The sequence below is a fragment of the Carya illinoinensis genome, chromosome 6 (assembly GCF_018687715.1).
Source record: "Carya illinoinensis cultivar Pawnee chromosome 6, C.illinoinensisPawnee_v1, whole genome shotgun sequence".
Classification (NCBI taxonomy): domain Eukaryota; kingdom Viridiplantae; phylum Streptophyta; class Magnoliopsida; order Fagales; family Juglandaceae; genus Carya; species Carya illinoinensis.
Window position 1 is genome coordinate 3,534,149 of NC_056757.1, and position 22,071 is coordinate 3,556,219.

Genomic DNA, 22,071 nt, shown 5'->3' on the forward strand with positions numbered 1-22,071 from the left:
TTCAATTTCCAAATTGGATTAATCATTCGTTATCTATATAATAATAAAATATTATTAAATTAATATATTTTTTAAAAAAAATTATAATTCTATCAATTTAATATTATTAATAATTATATTATAATTAAATTAATATTAAAAATCATATTTCAAATGTCATTTAATTCTCAAAATCATATAAAAATTATATTTTATATTAGAATTAAATAAATAAATTATATTATAATGATGAGAAAGTAGTATTTTAATCTATGGTGAATGAATGTAGTCTTCCATATTTAGCTAACTACTGTAGAAAAAATGTAAAATATTTTAAATTTGTTCAGTCTAATCTGGATTATTTTTACACAAATAATTCAAATTTTGGCCAATATTCTCATTTGGCCAAGTATTATGAAGGGATTCCTTTACTTGGGCCGTAGTATGCCAATGAAGATGCTCTTACTTGGGCAGTAGTATTATGAAGGAATTCCCCAATGCAAACCATGAGTACCCTTGGCATTCTTTTTGAGAAATATCACATTGTATTTTGAAGACATGAGAAGCAGAGTATATGAAGATTTTTTTTATTATTTGTGTGTTAAGAGTAATAGGTTGTTGCTGGTGAATTGGGAGTTCGTTGTTTTCTTTCTTCTCTCATACCTCGTGTTGCTTCTTTCGGCCGAACAAGAAAAACATACAGCTCTCATGCCATAACTGTCCTCCCTTTCATTGTGGAGATGATCTGAGCATGATTGGCTTCTCATTCGCCAATATCACACACCCAAATTGTGGTGTTGCCATCATAGCTTGTAGTATCATACCTGCGATGATTCAACTGGTGACCAGTGAAAGATGGTACGAACTTCTAAGCTTAAGTTGTCCTCGTCCTAATGCTTATGTCCTTAGTATTCGGGACCGGATGCTTTTGGATAACTTGTCTTCCCGTAGATGCAAATTCATAATGAATTCAACTATCCCCCAATCTCCATTAATCTCTTTTCAAATCATTTCACCCAATCGGACCTTTGTCAGATGTGACAGCACTGTCAGTAATATTGCTCAAGCGATTTTAAGTGCATAGACAATTATAGAGTCTACGAACCTCTTCCGAGCGATGGTAATAATGGTATTCCTTCTGGATGTTCCATTATTAAGTTCCCAAATAATAAGCCAAATGGCAGTTACCCGTGTCAACAAAAAAGGAACATGCAGATAAACTTCCTTGAATTTCTCATTAAGCAATTGTGGTATTTATACACAGAATAGGACAGAGTAAAAGACTATTACTGTTACAATAACTTGAGAGAATTAATAACAGAATTGTCTACTATACTATCTAGACGATTATTGTGTGCCTATTGTACTTGGCGTAATTCACCACTCAACTTCTCTGTTGTAGCAGATGTGCAGTCCATGCTCTCCTGGTGTTTGTCGAAAGGTTCAAGTGCTGATTCATTTAATCTAAAATGCCCCTTCGAGTCCAATGGGGTGTCAACCACATTGAGGCTCGTTCGAAAACGATTAAATTGCTTTGCAACAACTGGTTTAGTAAGCACGTCTGGTATTTGATCTTTGGAACTGCAGAAGCTAACTTGTAAGGCTTTGGAGGCAACACAGTCTCTAATGAAGTGAAAGTCAATATCCATATGCTTGGTCTTATCGTGATAGACTGGATTCACCGAGACGTATGTGGTGCCGATGTTATCGCACCACAGATTAGGAGCTTTGGACAGAGAGACACCTAAGTCACGGAGGACAGTCTGTAACCAAATGGCAAGTGATTTCTGGCCAAGTGAGAGACAAGTATTAAAGCCCTACAACAATGCTACGATATAAAGTGGGGTCATCAAAATCTAGTGAATCATACTTGGACAGCTTTAGAGAGACAGCCATAGGAAAAGAAATGGGTTTGGCAAGAAGCATCTTGCTTTGAACAAGAAGTGACTTAATGTACTTCCTCTGAGACAGTAGCAAACTCGTGGATAAGTGGTCAACTTCAAGACCAAGAAAATAAGAGAGAGTGCCAAGATCTTTAACTGGGAAGGCACGACTTAAATCTTGAATAAGAGTGTTGATGGCAGACTGATGGGATGAAGTGAGCACTATGTCATCGACATAGATGAGAAAATAAATCTGAACCCCATTGTTATTGAGTATAAAAAGAGAGGGATCTGCCTTGAAGGAAATGAAGCCATAATCAAGCAACCAACTGCTTAGTTGAGCAAACCATGCTCTTGGGGCCTACTTGAGGCCATAGATTGCCTTGAGCAATTTACAAATGTAGTTTGGATGAGCTGGATCCACAATTGTAGATGGTTTGACCACGGGACTGAAGGTTTCGTGATAATCCAGACCATGTTGTTGGTGAAATCCCTTAGCTACTAAACGTGCTTTCCTTCGATCAAATGAGCCATCAGCTTTGGTTTTAGTACGATAAACCCAGCAGCATCTGAGTACATTAGCTGTAGGGAAAGGAGGAACAAGGCTCCAAGTTTTGTTTTGTTGTAGTGCAGAAAATTCCTAATGCATAGCAGCTCGCCAGTTAGCAAATTTTGAAGCAACTGAATAACTTGGTGGATCATTAGGAATTGAAACAGTGGTAGTGAAACATTAACAAGATGAGTCAGTGAAGGTTCTGGGTCTGGAAGAGTTGGTTTGCACATGTGTGATGATAGGAGAACGTGGGGGTATTAAAGCTGGTCGAGCTAGAATGGGTGAGGAATTAATTGCATAAGGTAGAGAGGATTGGGAGGTTGAAGATGATATAGGGGTCGAAGGAGTATGAGTGATTGGGCTTGGGCCTAGGCCAAGTATGGATGAAGGTAGAATTGGTAAGGGGACCATTTCGGAATGAGTAGTTGTATTGGGCTTAGATTTAGAAAGTGGAAAAGAAGCCTTATTAAAAATCACATCCCGAGAAATATAAATCCGATTGTTTTTCACATCTAAGCACTTATAGCCCTTATGAGAATGACTATAACCTAAGAAAACACAGGAAACCAATCGGTAGTTGAGTTTATGAGAGAGATAAGGCCAAAAGACCAAAGTTTCAAAAGCGTCTGCCCAATATGTGAAATGTAGAGAGGAATGGGCCAAAAGGGCTAGCCCAGTTTCGACAATATGTCGATGTTTCCTCTCGACAAGTCCATTCTGTTAATGTGTGTGAGGACACGAGAACCGGTGTGTCATACCAAATTTTTGACAAATGGAAGTGAGAGATTTAAACTCTCCTCCACCATCGGTTTGAAGTGTAAGTAATTTGGTATTGAATAATCTCTCAATATAAGGTAAGAAAGTGGTAAATATATTTGCAACATCATCTTTGAGTTTAAGTGGTAAAAACCAAGTATAACATGTGAATTGATCTACAAAGGAAAGGTAATATTTATAACCAAGTCTAGAAACATAGGGAGCTGGACCCCAAACATCAGCACAAAGCAATTGTAAAGGCCCAGTAAAAGGGTTCCGACTATTTCAACAAGGTAATTGATAACTTTTAGCAAGTGGGCATTCAGGACAATAAAAGACAGAATTATTTGAAGAAACTAGAAGACACTTGGAGTGCAAAACATGAGAGACCAGCTCCAAAGAAGGATGCCCGAGCCTATGGTGCCATTGGGCCAGACTTTTATGTTCACCAAGATGGACGGATGGACTGAAGGAAGACAATGGATGAGAAGGAAAAACATAAAGCCCATTATGGGTTGGCCCTATGAAGAGCACTTTTGCGGTCTTGTTGTCCTTCATAGAGAAATGAGAAGAGTGAAACTCAAAGTAACATGAATTATCAATGCAGAAACGTAAAATTGAAACAAGATTTTTTGTTATAGCAGAAACATGAAGTAAATTACAAAGAGTAAAAGTGGAAGAATTAGTGGAGAAGCAGGACCATTACCAGCTCGTATTGTATCACTACCAGAGTATTGTTCAGACGAAACATTCAAATTAGACAAGTAATTAATAATATGGTGAGTAGCAGTCGAGTCTGTATACCAAGCATAGTCAGTCATATAATCAGGAGCAGTATAGTGAGCAGAAAATGACTTCGGTGCATCATATTGATAGGAATGATCAAACCTATGGTAGCACTGGAGAGCAACATGCCCGGACTTGTTGCAAACCTGACATGTAGGTCGATTTGAGGGAGACTACTACTGGGAAAAGGAGTTAGAGGAGTTACGTCCTCCATGACTGCTGTTGTTGAAGTAGCAACCCCTGCCACGGCCCTAGCGACCAGAGCGAAAATTGCCATAAGGCTCAACCAAGGAGGTAATACTCCTGGTTTGGTGAGACGTACGACTCTCATGAATAAGCAAAAGTTGAAATAATTCATGAGAAGAAAGCGGCTCTGCTCGAGTTGTAATAGAGGTGGTAAAAGATTCAAAAGAGGGACCTAATCCATTTAGAAGGTAGGTGATTATCTCTTTATCAGGAAGAGTATTACCAATGGTGGACAAGGAGTCCATGAGAGAGTTTACCTTCCCAAAATAATTAGAAATGGATTGATCACCTTTTGAGAGATTTGTGAGCTGGAAGCGAATCTGAAACTCTTTGGCTTGAGAGTGGGATGAGAACATGGATGCCAAGGAGGCCCAAAGTTGATGAGTTGTTGTAGCCGAAAGAACATGACCAAGGATGGAGTCACTAAGAGAAGAGAAGAGGATGCTAAAAACAAGTTGGTCAGTTCGTTTCCACGAGGAAAAGGCGGGATTAGCTTTAGGAACACTATTTGTGGAGTCGGATAAAAAGGTATAGGGACAAGGAAGGGACCCATCGACGTAGGAATAGAGGTCTTGACCGCGTAAGTAAGTTGAGATTTGTACCTTTCATAGAAGGTAATTTTCATTTGAAAGTTTGGTGGTGACAATATGGGAAAAGGACGAGAGAATGGGAGAGGGAGAAGAAGATGATGCAGCCATGGATCAGAGAGATGATTAGTCTTGTGGCTCTTGAGATTCCCTCTCTCTCTACTCTCTCACTCTCAATCCCGCTCTCTCTGCTCTCCCTTCCTCCCTCTCTGAAGCCAAAAGACTCCCTCTCTCTTTGCTCTCTCACCCATGATCCCACTTTCTCTGTCGATCCCAAAAGGCGAAAACCCTCCCTCTCTCTCTGCTCTCTCACTCTCATAATCTAATAAAATAAATATTTTATGGGAATGGGTTGGGGGAATTATGAACATGATGACGATGGTGTTTTGTTTTGGGATTAGAAATATGGGGAAGAGAGATGGGTCTGCCTATCAGTCTTACAAAGCCATACCAAACCCTTGTCTTCACCTTCACTTCACCTTCACTTCCCTTGCTAGCACTTTATCTTCTGTCTCCTCCTTCTAGACCCAGAAAGAAGAAAATTTCAACCTATCTTTGATCAGATTTTATATTATTTTAAATGGTTATCTAATCTAAGGATTGGATTTATTTGCCATGGGATTAGATCATTGAAATGATTTGGTTACTAGGTTTGTCTTTGATCACGTGTCTTTGTTGGTGGGTCTCTTAATTGAGTACATAGAGAGATTGCGTTATGGTGTTCATGAGGGAGAGAGAGAGAGAGAGAGAGAGAGAGAGAGAGAGAGAGAGAGAGACGAGGGAAGGAGAGGGATTTTTGGTCTGGAGCTCAAGTAGGAAGGGGAGAAGCAGAGTGATCCCCTGCTGTGCGTGTTACATGGTTTACTGAAGAACACCTACGTGGCAGCTGCCAATTGGTCTCCAATAACTGCTGTTTATAGGTGACACCGACCCGAAGAGGAACCGTTTCTTTTTTGGATGCAAATTGCTTTACATGATCTTGCATCCTCAATCCCAACTACAATAGCATACTGGATCTAGATGTGAGACATTCCCTGTTAATTCTCCTACTAGTTAATCATCTGTGACTCCATATTGTTAAATTTAAAATATAAAGTCAGCCCGGTTCTGAGTATTTATGATATAAAACTTTTGTTGAAACACCCTATTACGAGGTTGGGATATATGTTTTAATCATTTCAATTTCTTGTGAACTTAGACTCAGATCTCTATTTTCTTATTCTGGCAATTGATTGAATCTTTCTACATTTTGCATAAAATGTATATGTAATATCTAGAAATATTGTAAGATAGTTTTAGCATTAAAGTAATAGAAGGTTTAAGAAGCAACTGGACTAGGTTTGGGATGCGTTATTGAAATTGAAAGACGCTAACTGTGATGGTTGTAGTTGGATCCCAAACGCACTCATAAAATTATATTTGCTTGAACAAGTAAACCATTTCAGGACTTCAAAAGCCTTCCCCATCATGGCCAGCAGAACCCAAAAGATCATTAAAACTGCACTACTTAAGCTTCCATTAATGTTGCTGCTGCCATCCCCTCGCACTGCTTCTTTCCATTCCCTGACCATCTATATATGTTCTAAGAGCTAGATTTATTGCTCTCTATCTCTATCTGTCTCTATTGAAATGGCTTGCAATTTCTACGGATCCTTGCAGGAGTTGCAGACTAATATATACGACAAGGAGGCTTTACTCCGTTGACAAGCGACTATAATTTTATCAAATAATTTGATCTTTCTAGCCAAGCCGTTCACCACGTAGCAGTTGTACTGATCACGTGCCCTGTATTTTCTGTGGATTCGTCAAAATTTCATCGACTCATAACATTGGGAATCTAAGGTTCGGTTTGGATATACGGTATAGATTTCATCTCATCTCTACAAAAGATGACTGTACCATACACGGTATAGATAAGATACACAGTACAAAAGATTGAGGACGGAATTTTTCATCTCATCTCTGTACAGTAATTTTCTTTATTCAAACGTCCTATAATTTATTTCTAAATTTTAACAACATCAACTTAAATAAATGCTAATGAGCAGTAAAAACTGACAGTAAATAATGCGTGAATAGTAATAAAAATTAAAATAGCAAAATTTATACTTTTTTTAAATCTCAAAAATAAAAAATTATCTCATTTCATCTAACTAAAAAATTTTTCTATCATTTAAAATATTTCATATCATCTGAATTGTGTATATAAATGAGACCTTAAAGTCTAATTTCAATCAAGAAGATCCCAACTTTAAACCCCAACTTAGAAGAAAAAGACAAACCAAAAACAAATGAAGTTTATAACATTTGTATTGCTTACTCTATGTAGTTATTTCTCATATGAGAGATCGATATTCGTATACGAGAATGCAGTTTGGTGAAGAAGGAAGATGTCCATATCTTATCCTTTTGAAAGTCAGCTTTGTTGATTAGAAGTGACATTAAAAAAAGGAATGAACCGAATGGGAGAGAATGAACCGAATGGGAGAGAAAAGAGGGGCTCTCTTTGTTTTTTGGAAAGGATCCGGAATCAGTGCAAGTTGAGATGGTTGAAAGCCTTTTGTACTAAAAATTATTATTGGTTAGAGAAACTTTGACGTATAGAAAGTGTTTCTCTTGACCCGGGATGAGTTCACATTAACATTTTTTATTTTTTATTTTTATTGAGAGCGTGGACTCCCCACGTCAATGATATTAGGTACGAGTTGCATCAGATTCTTAATGGTAGCGGAACTTTTTTGCATTATCCATACGAGAGATAGAGCGAACTTTCCTATTTCATTCTTTTTTCTTATAGCTACCTTTAGAATGCTGCTTTTCATTTACAATCTTATCTTCCAGTCAAGCTTATTGAGGTGTGAAATTATTTAAAATGATTAAAAATAACAAGATTTTAATTATTTATCTAACTTTAATTAGAAGAGACTTAACATTAGCTGAGAAAGCCCAATCAATTAGAGCAAATAACCGCAGGCAGAAGGTTGAAATTTTGGTTGTTTGGAAACAGCTCATAACAGCAACCTGCACTCCAGCTCCAGTACAAATGTCATGTACAAACTCCCCAGTCCCCCACCCATACGTTTAAGGAAAGAAAAAGGCAACCCTTCCTCCCTCTCACGAAGCATGTGAGAGAGCCCAGAAAAGAATTTAATGGAAGTAATCTTGATTCTTGACCTGCAACTCCTCATCCATCCATGACTTTTCCATAATCGTTTTCCCCAGTCAATACGTTCTCTCGTTAGCCCCCCCGTCTCCTACTTCCCTCACAACACGGCTAATAAAATGAAAAGCTCATTGTTTGATCAACTTTACTTGTACCAGTTACAAACTTTAGAGAAAACTTATCCCCCGGGCCTGGCCAACACGTCAAGATTTTTCAAAGATGCCATTTGTGGGCCACACGATGTTTTTCCTCATTCGTCGTTTTATGAGATCGGCCCACAATTAATCAATGTTTACACGAAAAGTAGAGGCCGGAACGTAGCTCATGACATCTGCTTTACGGGTTTTTTTTTTTTTTTTTTTTTTTTTGTTGATTTTGTTCGTTGAAATTTTGATGCCAGCCGCCTTGGTTTCCATGAGAAATGGTTAAAGTTCAAAGCTTTTGACAGAGTCAAGGAGTCGAGTCGTTCTAGTCCGAGTCAATGCAGAAAATGAGTAGGATACTTCCTCACCTCCTCGGACTCTTCGGCCCTGTAGGATTTCCCAAATGCACAGACCTCGGCCTGCTTTTACAAGTCATCCCTTCTCCAGTTCCCGAGTCTACTGCCGTGTTAAACTGAGAAACTCCATATTATATTGTGAAGCCAGCAGGAGCAACAAAAATAATTATCTGAACACGTTGTTTGTTTTATCGATCCCTAGAATATTAGGTTGTTGCTGGTGAATTGGGAGTTTAATTGGGATATGGCTTCTGTCTCCCTCTTTGTTTTCTTTCTTGTCTCATACCTCGGGTTGCTTCTGTCGGCCGGACAAGAAGAATCATCATACACCCAGAACTGTCGTCGCCTTCTTTGTGGAGATCTGGAGAAGATCGGCTTCCCATTCATCGATATCACAGACCCAAAATGTTATGTTGGCATCGTAAATTGTAACGAAGAAACTCATCAGACGATCCAACTGGGGACCGGTGAAAGACAGTACGAACTTACAAGCATTGGAAGGATTCCTAAACAGCCTAATGCTTATGTCCTGGGTATCCGGGACCAGAAGCTTTCGGAGAACTTGACTTCCGGTAGATGCAAATTCATAACGAATCCAACTATCCTCCCCCGATTTCCATTCATCTCTTTACAAATCAAGTCACACAATCGGACCTTTGTCAAATGCGACAAAGCTGTCAAAAAGTTTGGCTGGATGCAATCGAGCGATATTAAGTGCGAAGACGGTTATTATCTCTACGATGGTCATCCAAGCGATGGTTTTCCTCCTGGATGTTCCCCTATTCAGCTCCCAATAAAGCCGCGGCCAAGTGAGAGTGAACCGTATCCCGTTGAGTTCGAACTTCTAGTGAATGTGTCTGATGATTGTTCCCCGTGCCATGAGAAAGAAGGACAATGCCAGATCGACAGAAACATTTATTGTCCAAAGAAAGGTATGGGATACACAAATCCATTCATGATACAAAGAAAGTTTATTTTTTATTAATTTTTATATTGTAGTTATTCCTAATACAGGTGCTAGTACTCGTGTAGTTTGTACCATGCCATTATATATATATATAAATATATATATAGTTCAGTGCTCCTCTATGTATATGTGCAGTAATTAAGTTTTATATATTCGGATTAGTTTTGAATTTAGATGATGAGATCATCAAATATTAGAAACAACTTTGTCGCAATGAAAGAAATCTGTATGGGAACGACATGAGCTGGCTGACGGTGCTTTGTTACTAACCCTTTTAAGATTTCAAAGGATCGATGCCCAATTCTTCTCAAACTAACACCATTTTGTTGTGTCTTCGTTGCAGGGAAGAAGAGTAAAGTGTTGGCGATTGCCTTGGGTAAGCTGCCTCTTCAATCTAATCTTTCTGTTTAATTGATATTCACACGTTCCATTTGATTGCTTATGGAAATCATAATATTCCATCATAACATGGCGTTGACCCCCACCCACCTGTCTCCCGAAGAAGCAGAGGCGCAACCATAAAGAAAGCTCATTTTGTGTTTGTTGTATTTATTTATTTATTTATTTGAGGGGAGAGGGATGAGGCTATAAAATAAAAAATAAAAAAAATAATAAAAAATAAAAAATAAAAAAAACCAAATTGAGGGGATCAAGTTAATTTTTGTAGTATTTCTCTTCTTCTTGTTCCTCTTATTTATTTTTTATTTTTCAAAAAAAACCCTTGTAAAAAATGAGTTCCTGAAATTTTGGGGGCACCAACAATACACCTAATTCTGCCCGTCCGGGAGCCAAATCCGACCTCCCGGGACCCTCCCCATTGCTTAAAAGGAAAATTGCCACTGCCATAATCCTGGAAGATGACCTCTCCTTTCAAATACACCAGAGATAATAGAGTCAACTGTTCAAATTTCAGTCGCGCACAATTTCCCTTGTGACTGGCCTACACTAGAAATTTATCCATCGACTCTGTTAATTTCCTCCATTGCTGCCCGTCGGTTAAAACTTAACTTCTTCCTTTCCTCACATTTAGGTGTTGGATGCCCAGCGATCGTCATTATAATTATTTGCTTGTGGCGTTCTTACAAGAAAAAAAATGCTTCCACAAACTCTTTGGCGAGGAATACTTATGCTGTTCAATCCTCAAGATCAGACCTGGAAGGGGGGAGTGTCTACTTTGGAGTGCATATTTTCCCATACAGTGAACTTCAAGAAGCAACCAATAACTTTGATGATGAAAAAGAACTTGGAGATGGTGGATTTGGGACTGTATATTATGGTAAGATAAACCGTTGCTTCAATCACTAAATCACGGCATAAACTTTCCAAGCAGAAGTGTAGAACAAATGCATAAAAAAACCAAAGGACTGGACATGCTTCTAGCAATTTGTAAACTTACAATGGCTATTTTTCTCAACTAGGGAAACTCCATGATGGGCGGGAAGTTGCAGTCAAGCGCCTATACGAGCACAACTGCAGACAAGTACAACAGTTCATCAATGAAGTTGAAATTCTCATGCGCATGCGCCACAAAAATCTAGTGTCCCTTTATGGGTGTACTTCACGCCGCAGCCGTGAACTTCTTCTCGTGTATGAATACATTCCCAATGGCACTGTTGCAGATCACATTCATGGAGATCGAGCAACACCTGGGTCACTCCCATGGCCTACTCGTATGGGCATCGCCATAGAAACAGCCAGTGCATTGGCTTACCTCCATGCTTCTGAGATCATACATCGTGATGTGAAAACCAATAATATTCTCCTTGACAACAACTTTTGCGTCAAAGTTGCAGATTTTGGGCTTTCTCGACTCTTCCCCAATGATGTCACCCATGTCTCAACAAGACCTCAAGGGACTCCAGGCTATGTTGACCCCGAATATCGTCAGTGTTACCAGCTTACGAAAAAGAGCGATGTCTACAGCTTTGGGGTTGTCCTCATTGAGCTCATATCATCTCTCCCAGCTGTTGATATAACTAGGCATCGGCATGAAATAAACTTGGCTAACTTAGCCGTAAACAAGATTGAACAGCGCGCATTCCATGAGTTGATCGACCCACATCTTGGCTTTCAGTCAGACGACGAAGTTAAAAGGATGACCATTTCAGTCGCAAGCGTGGCTTTCCAATGTACACAAGGGGGCCAGGAACTGAGGCCTTCCATGGTAGAGGTTTTGGAGGCATTAAAGGGTATTCAAAGTGGTAAGGATGCTGGACCTTTAAATGTACACCCACCAACTTCACCGGGTTGTGATGAGGTTGGATTGTTGAAGAAAACACATGAGCTGCGACCTTCACCAAATGATGTGACTGATAAATGGACTAGTAGATCTTCTACACCCAATATAAGTGGTTAAATTTCTTCTCCATTCTGTTAAGTTTTTCAAGTAGATGATAAGATAATGAGCGTTGAGATTTCATTATCATCACATCTACTTGTTTTGTTCTTCATAAAAGGCATCTGTGGATAATTTAAAATTTGGGGAATGTACATATTGAATGGAATGATCGAGTAATGTTATTGTAATTTGTGTTCTACCAAGTACTAAATAAGTAGTGGATTGTGTGCTTGACGTCCTACTATTCTTCACTGGTTTAATGCTTGTGGTAGTGTCCAATGGAAGCGATAGAAATAAAATAAAATTTGGTGTACGTGGTTGTAGCTTGAAAAGAAATACCAACTTATCAACAAAAATCATCAAATGTACGTACTTCTACTATTATAGTCAGGTGACAATTCTAGTAGCACTTCTCTTGGGAGAAAATGACTTTCATTAAAGCATGTTTCATAAAAGTTGTAATAGATAATGATGCATCAAACTTATTGGTTCCATAAATTTAATGGAGCTTTCCAAACTTTAGTCCTTCGTAACTTTAGAAAAGAAAGCAAGAATCAACTCTTGCTTTTTGCAAAGAGGAGAATAGTGAACTACCCTTTGAAAGAAGATGCAAAACCGCTAAGATTTTGCTCGGGGTGGAGGCGGATGGAACCCACTTTGATGTTGAACAATTTGGTAATGAAGGGTGATGGATTGGCAAGTGTTAGATCGAAGGAGGGACGCATGGCAGCAGTGGGCCGGATGGATGGACAGGTGTAGATATTGAACCAGTTAATATTAATAGGAATGTTATTTCTATTTTAATCTACTCGATCCTACATATCATCAATGGCTAATTACTTTTGTTTATGCCTTGGCTCAATGGCACTTTAAAGCAAATTTTTTAAAACGCATGGATTCTATAATCAAGGCTTTTTTGGGACCTTGGTGTTGCATTAGTGATTTCAATGACTTACTTAACCAATCAGAAAAATTTGGAGGGTGTCCTTTAGCAACCACCTGGAGAGGAGGATTGAGAAATTTAATGGAAGTCAAGGATTGATTGACATCGAATACACATTTCTATCTTTTACGTGGACAAATAATAGACAAGGTAGAGCACTTGTGTAATACAAGGAAATGTCCATGCTTCAGGGGCCGACCTTTTGAAAAAAGAAAGGTCTAACACACGAGGTAAAACTTCAACTGCATGGATCAGGGAGAAACTCAAGAACTTTACCCCTTTGAAACGTAATACAAGGAAACTAACCAACTAAAATATGTGGATGCAAAGCTAATATATTATGTTGTACTTGTGTAGCCCTTCATGGAAAATGCAGGTGTTTGAGAAGGCAAAAGTTACCTTGGTAAATTATCTTGCTGGGCCAGATGCTCCGCATGATGCCTCACACTCAGGTGGTTCCACCCCCGCTCACTTTTGACGATCAATCGTAAATCCACAAACTCTTTTAGGTTGAGTTTGGATAGTGAGAAGTGTTGAGAATAGTAATAAAAAATTATGTAAAAAGTAATAATAAAATATTAAATAGTAGTAAAAAGTAATAAATAGTAATAAAAAATATGTGTAAAATAATAATAAAATAATAAATAATAATTGAGTATTTTCTGACATTTCTCGTTTAAAATGCTTTGTGCTAGGCTTTAACTGTATGTCTTGCACCGATCTTCGGTTCCATGCACTCAATTAAAAATCCTTCGTGCCGAAAGTCAGAAAGTAAGGTCATTAATATTGTCATGAGTTGTTTTCCCAAATTCTATATTCTATATTTTATATATATATATATATATATATATATATATATATATATATATATATATTTAAGTTCAATTTGTTTATAAGTAACATGGAACTAAAGGTACGTACGTAGGTTCCTGATGAACGACGCTCAAGTGACTCGGAGCCCTTGTTTGATGAAAAAAGTTATATATATATATATATATATATTAGGTGGGAGTAACGTGTAAAGTACGTTTGTCTAATTTTATGAAATAGTTATTTGTAAAAAATAATATATATTTTATAAAAATTATTGATTTCACTTAATAATTTAAGGCATAATATAGGAGAAGATAAAAACATTAGTTCCAAATATCATATAATCCATTACATGTTTATAATATCCATAATTTTAAAAGATGCTCGCGAAAAGTTTAATAAAAATTCAACAAAAATGCTAGTTCAAAATATGTGTCGCTTGATGATTGTACTATGATTCATCAATTTTTGTTATGCAAGTCCAAATTAGTTAATTCGTATGCAAGGCATATTTGGGACCCTTCAGGGCATATTCGTTAATAATTGTAGTGTGTAATATTTGTTAAAATTAAGAGATTTGCCTTGTCGTTTTCCTATATATATATATAAATACTAATAATAAAATATAGATGTAGGAATTAATGAAAGAAGATGTTAATTTGTACATTACCCAAACTTTTGTTTTAAATTTAACGTAATTTTCGTTGGTTTATTTTATGATTTTTAAGTTGTGAAATTGACTTTGATGTGCTTTCTTAGTATTGATTATTGTTTTGCATTTAAATTGCTCTTTGTTCTAATTTATTTTTTTGTTGGGCTTTAAATATCTTATTTTATTAATATTTAGTTATAGTGTTTTTATTTGATTTTTATCTATTTTTATTGTGCCCTTTTTTATTTTATTGGACCTTTATATTTCAGTTTGGTCTTGTTTTTAGTGGGTTTTCTTTTGTTTTTGGGCCTAGCCCATTTGGAATTGAAGCCCAACCCTTGTGCCTTGTGAAGCCCAGCTCATTGGTCTTCATTTCAGCCCTCTTTCCCACTTGAACGGTGCGTTATGGCCTCAATGCCCTTAGGGCTTGAATTCTTTCCTTTTCTTTCTCCAGCCGCACACCTCCTGCTTCTTTCTTCTTCTTCATTGTTTCTTTTCTTCTTCTCTTCTTCTTTTGTGCTTATTGTATCTCTTCTTCTCTTGGTAAGTTTTTCTTTTCTCTTTTGGTTCTTTTTCTTTATTTTTCTGATGTTAGACCATGTTTCTCCTTCTTCACCATTATTGTGCTTCTTCTTCCTCTGAAATTCTTGGTGTCGCAGCTCCTATCTTTTCTTTTCTCCTCTTTTCTTTTTCTTTCCCTCCTCTTGCACACGCCCACTCCACCTCCTTCATTTTTCTGGTTTCCTTTGATTTTCCTCTTTATTTCTCTACTGTGTCGATCTGCAACTTCTTCTTTTTTTTTCTTTTCAGTGTCTTCTTCTTCTTCAAACCCGTGATGCTGTTGCTACTGTTGCAACCTGTTATAGCAACCAATGACTTCTCCCTCTCTGTTTTTGAGTTGCAGTGCTGCCCACCTCCTCCAATGAGCCACCTCCATTTCTTCCTCAAAACCGTGAGCCTTGCCTTGTTTTTGGCCCATTTTCGTGCCCTATTTTCTCCCCCAAAGTCATGAGCCTCCATGCCATTTCTCTCCCTTAATTTCTCCCTTGGTTATTTCGTGCTCAAGCTTGTGAAATCCCCTTGCATTTTCATTTGTTTTGGTCCAACCTTTTGCCCTATTTTAGCCCCAATCCATGCACTCCCTTACGCTGTACTTTCTTCCCTCCCGTAATCTCTCTCTCATCATTGTCTCTAAGTATTTAGCTGCCACCTCGCCGATGTAATCTTCTCAACCTCCCAGTTCTTCGTGCTACTCCTCCACTCTCGTTGAGTATGGACATCTCCGTTGCATGGTTGGTCTCAGTAATGGGTGCATTGGAAGGGGTAAGTAACGGACTTAATTACAAGTAACGAAGTTAATTACAAAATAAACGGAAAAACAAGAAAACTAACGGAAAAAACAAAAAAATCTATTAGATAGACACTTATTATAATATATATATATATATATATATATATATAATACTAGGTGAAAGCAACGTGCAATGCACGTTTGCTTAGTTTATAGTTAATTTTTTTGTTAAGAACTAATTTTTTATTAATAAAGACGTAATATTTTTGGTTAATTAAATAACTAGCGATGTAATGTTTATATAATTAATAAATAATTACACGTTGTGATATATTATAAAAGAAGAGCATTAATAGAATCTATAATATAGTTTTATAAATAAACATCGCTCATAGTTTTATGAAAGCTGTTTGAGATAATTTTAATTCTACGATGACAATCCAACATTTTTCTCATCTTGCATTGCTTCAATAGAGAGAACATTAAAATGCCTATATTTTTTCTCCTTCCATTGCTCTCGATCTACATAAACTTGAATCTTACATTTTTTTATTTTTTTTTATAATTTCTCCACAAAACTTTTAACATATGGTCAATGCTCCTATAAAATAAATTTTGAATAGTAGATTAATCTTTCATATATTCAACGTGTAAAGTAAGAAGGTACCAAAATATGAATAAACTATAATTTAACTATTGATTAAGAGAAAAACCCAACAAACCGTAAACCCGAGAGTTCCAAGTTTTTTAAGTTTAGCTTCTAGAGAACCAAACGCAACATTATGATTTTCTTTCTGTCATAGCTATAATAATACATCAACGAAACCAACCAACATTTATGAAATCAATCCTAAACTCTTTGTTGAATGAAATCAACTAACATTATGACTCTCTCTCTCTCTCTCTCTCTCTCTCTCTCTCTCTCTCTCTCTCTCTCTCTCTCTCTCTCTCTCTCTCCTCGTCTTCCTAGATCTGTTGTGACGCCCCCAAATTCCGTTTGGGATTGGACGGACATTTGAAGCGTCGAGACATGCAACACAAGGTTACCTGCCCCCGTTCATGACATATAAGATGCAATAATCCTAACATGCATCTAACATTATGCAATATTCGCAGCGGATAATTTTTTTTTTTCTTTAGCAATACTATGCACCAAACTGAAAATATCCCAAAGTATTGGAGATGCAACTCCATCGTACAAGTAGTAATTTAACTACTATATTAACATTAACGACGCACCGTCCTTCAGTCGACTGTGTCTAGTTGGTCAGCTCCTGATCTTCCTTCAGGTCCTGTAACAAGATCTACCATTCGGGGGGAATGGTAGTTGGGACTACCACAGTGAGATTTGATTACAAATCTCAGCAAGTTAACAAAAAACTTCCATACAGACTAATGATGCATGTATGACAGTAAAAGCATAAATGCATAATCAAATTCACAAGTAATTAAATCATAACTTAGCGTACAATATAGCATAATTGATATAGCTTAACTTGAATCATGAACTAAACTTGACTTAGCATGAACTTGCTCTGAAACTTGAATTAACATGAAAAATACATACTCCACAGTTGTTGTGGCCCCATGTATTCTACGTGTAAATACATACTCCACAGTTGTTGTGGCCCCATGTATTCTTCACAAACTTGACTTAACATTAAAAATACATACTCCACAGTTGTTGTGGCCCCATGTATTCTACATAAACTTGACTTAACATGAAAAATACATACTCCACAGTTGTTGTGGCCCCATGTATTTTACGCATCACATTGGTAGTTAAATACATACTCCACAGTTGTTGTGGCCCCATGTATTCTACACAACTTGACTTAACATTTAAAATACATACTCCACAGTTGTTGTGGCCCCATGTATTCTACGTGTAAATACATACTCCACAGTTGTTGTGGCCCCATGTATTCTACACAAACTCAATGCAGTTAAATACATACTCCACAGTTGTTGTGGCCCCATGTATTCTACATAAAGTTGACTTGAACATAACTTGAAATACATGACCAACTTGAGAGAGAAACATTTCGTAACATGGCATAACATATAATAAACAACATATTTAACATGACATACTTGCAACAATGAATATTACATGACTTGACATACATGTAATAGATGGCATACTTAGCATGACGTACTTGTAACGTACAATAATACATGACAGAATATATTATGTAACAGATAAAAACTGATGACAGAATAAATTCTGTATAACAGACAATTACGTGATAACTTAGCATGGCATGACATATATAATAACACATATACATATACTGTAGTTCCTTTACTTAGCACACATACACAGTAGACTGCTAGTAAGTTAAAAGCTAACTTACCTCGATCTCCGCGGTTCTTATAAAACTTCAAGCGCGATCACGAGGAACATCGACGGGCTAACCCGTGCGTCGCTCGCTGCTCGTCACGGTTAAGCGTCAGAGGAACGTACGTGGCGGTAACACCGCGTACGGTGGCTGTCCACCACGTAAAGTGGTAGTTTGAGCTTGAGAAAAGCTAGGCGTGGCCTTGGAAGGCTCATGGTGGCCTCGTGGTGGTCGAAGGTGGCGGAGCACAGCGGCATCATGCCGTGAACAGTAAATCCGAAAGCTAGGAGTTCGCTTGAGGTGGATGAAAGCCATAGAACTTCATGGGAAGCTAGGGAAAGGTAGATGAACATGTGGTGGAGCTGTGGTGGCGAGGTGGTGGCCATACGGTGGCTCACGGCGGCGGATCGGCCGTTTGAAGCCATTTTCGGCCTTGGAGAGTGAGGGAGAGTGAGAGCTCCACATAGCTCCGTTGGCTATGAAATTTCTTGGGGAAGTTCGTGGTGATGAGAGGAACAAGGTGGTGGTGGTGAAACACCATGGGTGGCCGTGTACGGTGGTGCACGGCGGTGCAACCGAACGTGTGTGTGTGAAGACCCATCGGAGAAAAAGTGAGAGTTAGGGAAAAAGAAGGACATGGGGAGGAAGCCCTTGACATGGTGGTTCTAATGGTGGTGCTTGGTGGCCGTTTCAACCGTGTATGGTGGTCCAAAGAGGTGAAAAAAGGTTGAGGACCCATTTCTTTGAAGGGAGATAGAGAGAGACTCGGTGGCCGGAAAAACACACCACCGGTGCAGTTCTGGTCGCCGGTGAGAGGGGGTCACGCCGGTGTGGGAGGTGAGGCAAGGTGGCCGGAGGTGGCGCCGGCTGGAGCTTCAACCGATCGGACATGGAGGTCCATGCACAGTGAAGAGCACGGCTGGACGTGCACGAGGGAGAGAGAAGAGAGAAAAAAAAAGAAAAGAAAAAGAGAAAAGACTGAAGGGAAAGGGTAGGGGCCTGGGTAATTAATCTCAGTCTTACACTTCGGGATCCTCAAAAAGATCTAACAATGAGTTTAAAACACTGATTTGAAAATGCGTAAGTATTTTATTTAAAATAAACACTTTAATAAAACACTAAGAGAAATTAAGATAGAATATTATTTTATAAACTAAGGTTTATAAAATAATATTTTCTTCATCATTATATAAAATGATAAAGTATCATTAATTAATCAAAGTGCATAAAACACTTAAACAAAACACTGAGAGGAATTAATATAGAATATTATTTTATAAACTTTTAGTTTATAAAATAATATTTCTTCATCATTATCTAAATTGATAATGTATCATTAATCACTCAAAGAGGATAAAACCATTTAATTTAAATAAGAGTTTTCAACGTAAAGTTAAACCTCTTAATATTTTAAAACAACTAAAATATTTAATATAAGATATTATCCACAATTATAATATTTTCAGAGCTCATTAAAATATTATAATTGTGCTACATTAAAATATATTTATCTAATAATAATGAAAATATATCCTATAGATATATTCATAATATTTAAAATATTCGTAAGCATTAAAATATCTATCTTATTTTGAAATCCGCAAGATAGTTTTCAGAACACGTCAACGAGATACAGTACGTAGAATAAGTTTCAATACGTAGATCGAGGCTCATAAAGAAGAAGAAGAAAGGAGCGGATATTACAATAAACTAACTTATAGAGTTTTCACGGGGTTCCTAAAGTCAATAGAAATTCCTTAAATTAAATTTCTAGCGGGTTGTTACAATCTCCCCTCCTAAAAAAAAGATTTCGTCCTCGAAATCGAAGTAAGTAAGAAATAACAATTTAATGAAGAGGTGTTGCTTACCAACCTATTGTCTATCCCGTATATAAAAAAAACCTTTGAGATTATGTCATTCCTTAACTCTCTTACTTAAATCAACAATTAGATTATACTTTTTTTGCACAATGTTGGCCAATTTGTAACGACATACTCTCCAAACCTTAAAACTTTAAGTAAATAATCTTCCGAAACTCTTCTTTAGAAAAGTATAGGTGATATACTTTAAATGTTCTTGTAAATACCAAAGTTAGTAGAGAATTCATCAAAATTAAATCGTTAACCTCTCTCTCTCTTTTAAACAAAAATCGGTGGCACTCTGTTTTAGACCAGACAACTCTGATCCGCGTGATTTTTATAGGTTTTCTGTAGTTGTCAGGCGCCGCATAGCTATGACACTACTTTGTTCTTATCTCTTGTACAGAAATGCTTCACGAGAGATGATTCATCATAATTTTTCTCTATAAAAGGATTACTCAGTTCATCTTCTTTCTCATCTCATCTTCTTCACTTTTCTGAAATTAGTCTGCATTCTTACTCTGCAATCTCTTTCTGCTTACTCACTTTGCAATGGCTCAGCAATCTTCTCATTGCCAAAACATGAGGTATTCTGCACCTCGTTCCCCAGTTATTTCTGCTTCTTCCGTAGGTGCTATTATGCAATCAAATAATGATCTGACTAATAAGTCAGAAACTGAACTTATCTACGAGCTTGTGAGTCTCGGTACTCGATACTCATCAGCCATTGTCGCATATTCTCAGCGACTGCAATCCAGGACTGGTGGGGTTGACAAACTCCACGAGAGTATTTCTATCCTTCAGAGGCTTCTTATGGAATCCAACATGAAGATAGAAGCAGTAAAGCGAGAGAACAGAGATTTAAAATCTTTGCTTAACTCTTCTTTTCGAGTGGCTACTCCTTTAAATAGGAGAGGCATGCAGATTTTTGAAGAGCAAGAACGTTTAAAGATTGAGGCAAAGAGCCTCAAATTTCTGTAATTTTGCTTTATGATAATAAAATAATACTTCACAAATATTCATATTTGTGTTTCTATCTTCTGGTATATGTTTTATGTACTTCATTTTATTTCTTTTAGGGATTTTCATATATATGACATGATCCAATGACTCATATAAATATGCATTTAATCATGCATATCCAAACTCTCAATAATCTTCAAGTTAATAAAAACCTTAAGGAGTTCTACTGGTCTAGGACTAACTTACTTCTTTATAATCGCAATAATCAGTCATCTTCCTAGGTGGTACTTTGATAACTGACCAGTTAATAACTTAAACTTGAAACTTTCTCTCTTATGATTGTCATAACTCTTCTATCCATCATAAGTTATCAATTATTCTAACTCTAAATGATTTGTTCCTAATGTTCACATAAATCCTCAAGACCAAGATTTTACTCTCCATATAATAGTTTTCAAAAGAAGATCGATCTATGTATCCATAAAGATAATGCTTTGCCAGAAATCATTTACTGGCGGCGTGGTAATACTATTATCATAAATAAATTCTATTAAGGCTAAAGTTTCTCCTAATCAAATTACTCTTCCAAACACAATTTCTATCGTATTCTCCGAATTAAAACAATTCTCCAAATATGTGGAATACCATTTATCAATCCTACATATCCTTTCTCATATTACTAAAAGGTATTCTATATCTACATTGGTATGAACAATAATACTTCTAATGAAAATTGTTACTCTTACCACTAGGGTAACAATTTAGCTTCCAAGCTGAATTCTCAAGCACCACAATTAATAGAAACAATGACTCGTTTGACTCAAACAATGTACAATTTACCAACTCCAATGACTTGACCTACTCCAAAATAACAATAATGCAATACTACCATCAATTGCAATCAGATCAACGTTAACTATGTTTACCTCAACTAATTCTTCATCCATCGGGAAATTCTGATCCTCTTGATTGTTATCTCCCTTAGGATTCCGAGGTATTCTATCACGAGTCATGTGTCCCTTCTTGAAACACACGAGCATATATATTAAAACCACATACTACCCTTCATACCTTAAGAAATTCAAGCCTACTGACGACTAAAATTTCAAGCCTAATGTTTGGTGCATTTCCTAAGGACATGTGGATTTACTGCCCAGAGACGTATTGCTCTGATACCACCCTGTGACGCCCCCAAATTCCGTTTGGGATTGGACGGACATTTGAAGCGTCGAGACATGCAACACAAGGTTACCTGCCCCCGTTCATGACATATAAGATGCAATAATCCTAACATGCATCTAACATTATGCAATATTCGCAGCGGATAATTTTTTTTTTTCTTTAGCAATACTATGCACCAAACTGAAAATATCCCAAAGTATTGGAGATGCAACTCCATCGTACAAGTAGTAATTTAACTACTATATTAACATTAACGACGCACCGTCCTT

The 22,071-nt window shown here is 37.2% G+C and overlaps 1 protein-coding gene across 2 annotated transcripts; it reads left to right on the top strand.

The window, feature by feature from the left end:
* Positions 1-8,368: 8,368 nt before the first annotated feature.
* On the top strand, positions 8,369-11,991 carry LOC122312407 (LEAF RUST 10 DISEASE-RESISTANCE LOCUS RECEPTOR-LIKE PROTEIN KINASE-like 1.1). Of its 2 annotated transcripts, none has more exons than XM_043127007.1 (4): positions 8,369-9,385; positions 9,767-9,795; positions 10,450-10,695; positions 10,838-11,991. In XM_043127007.1, the coding sequence occupies exons 1-4, from the start codon at positions 8,697-8,699 to the stop codon at positions 11,773-11,775; spliced, it is 1,902 nt and encodes a 633-aa protein (XP_042982941.1). In that variant the 5' UTR covers positions 8,369-8,696; the 3' UTR covers positions 11,776-11,991. The 2 variants fall into 2 exon arrangements, with proteins under 2 accessions (XP_042982941.1, XP_042982940.1); XM_043127006.1 differs by having other exon boundaries at positions 8,369-9,384; positions 9,763-9,795.
* The last annotated feature ends 10,080 nt before the right edge of the window (positions 11,992-22,071 follow it).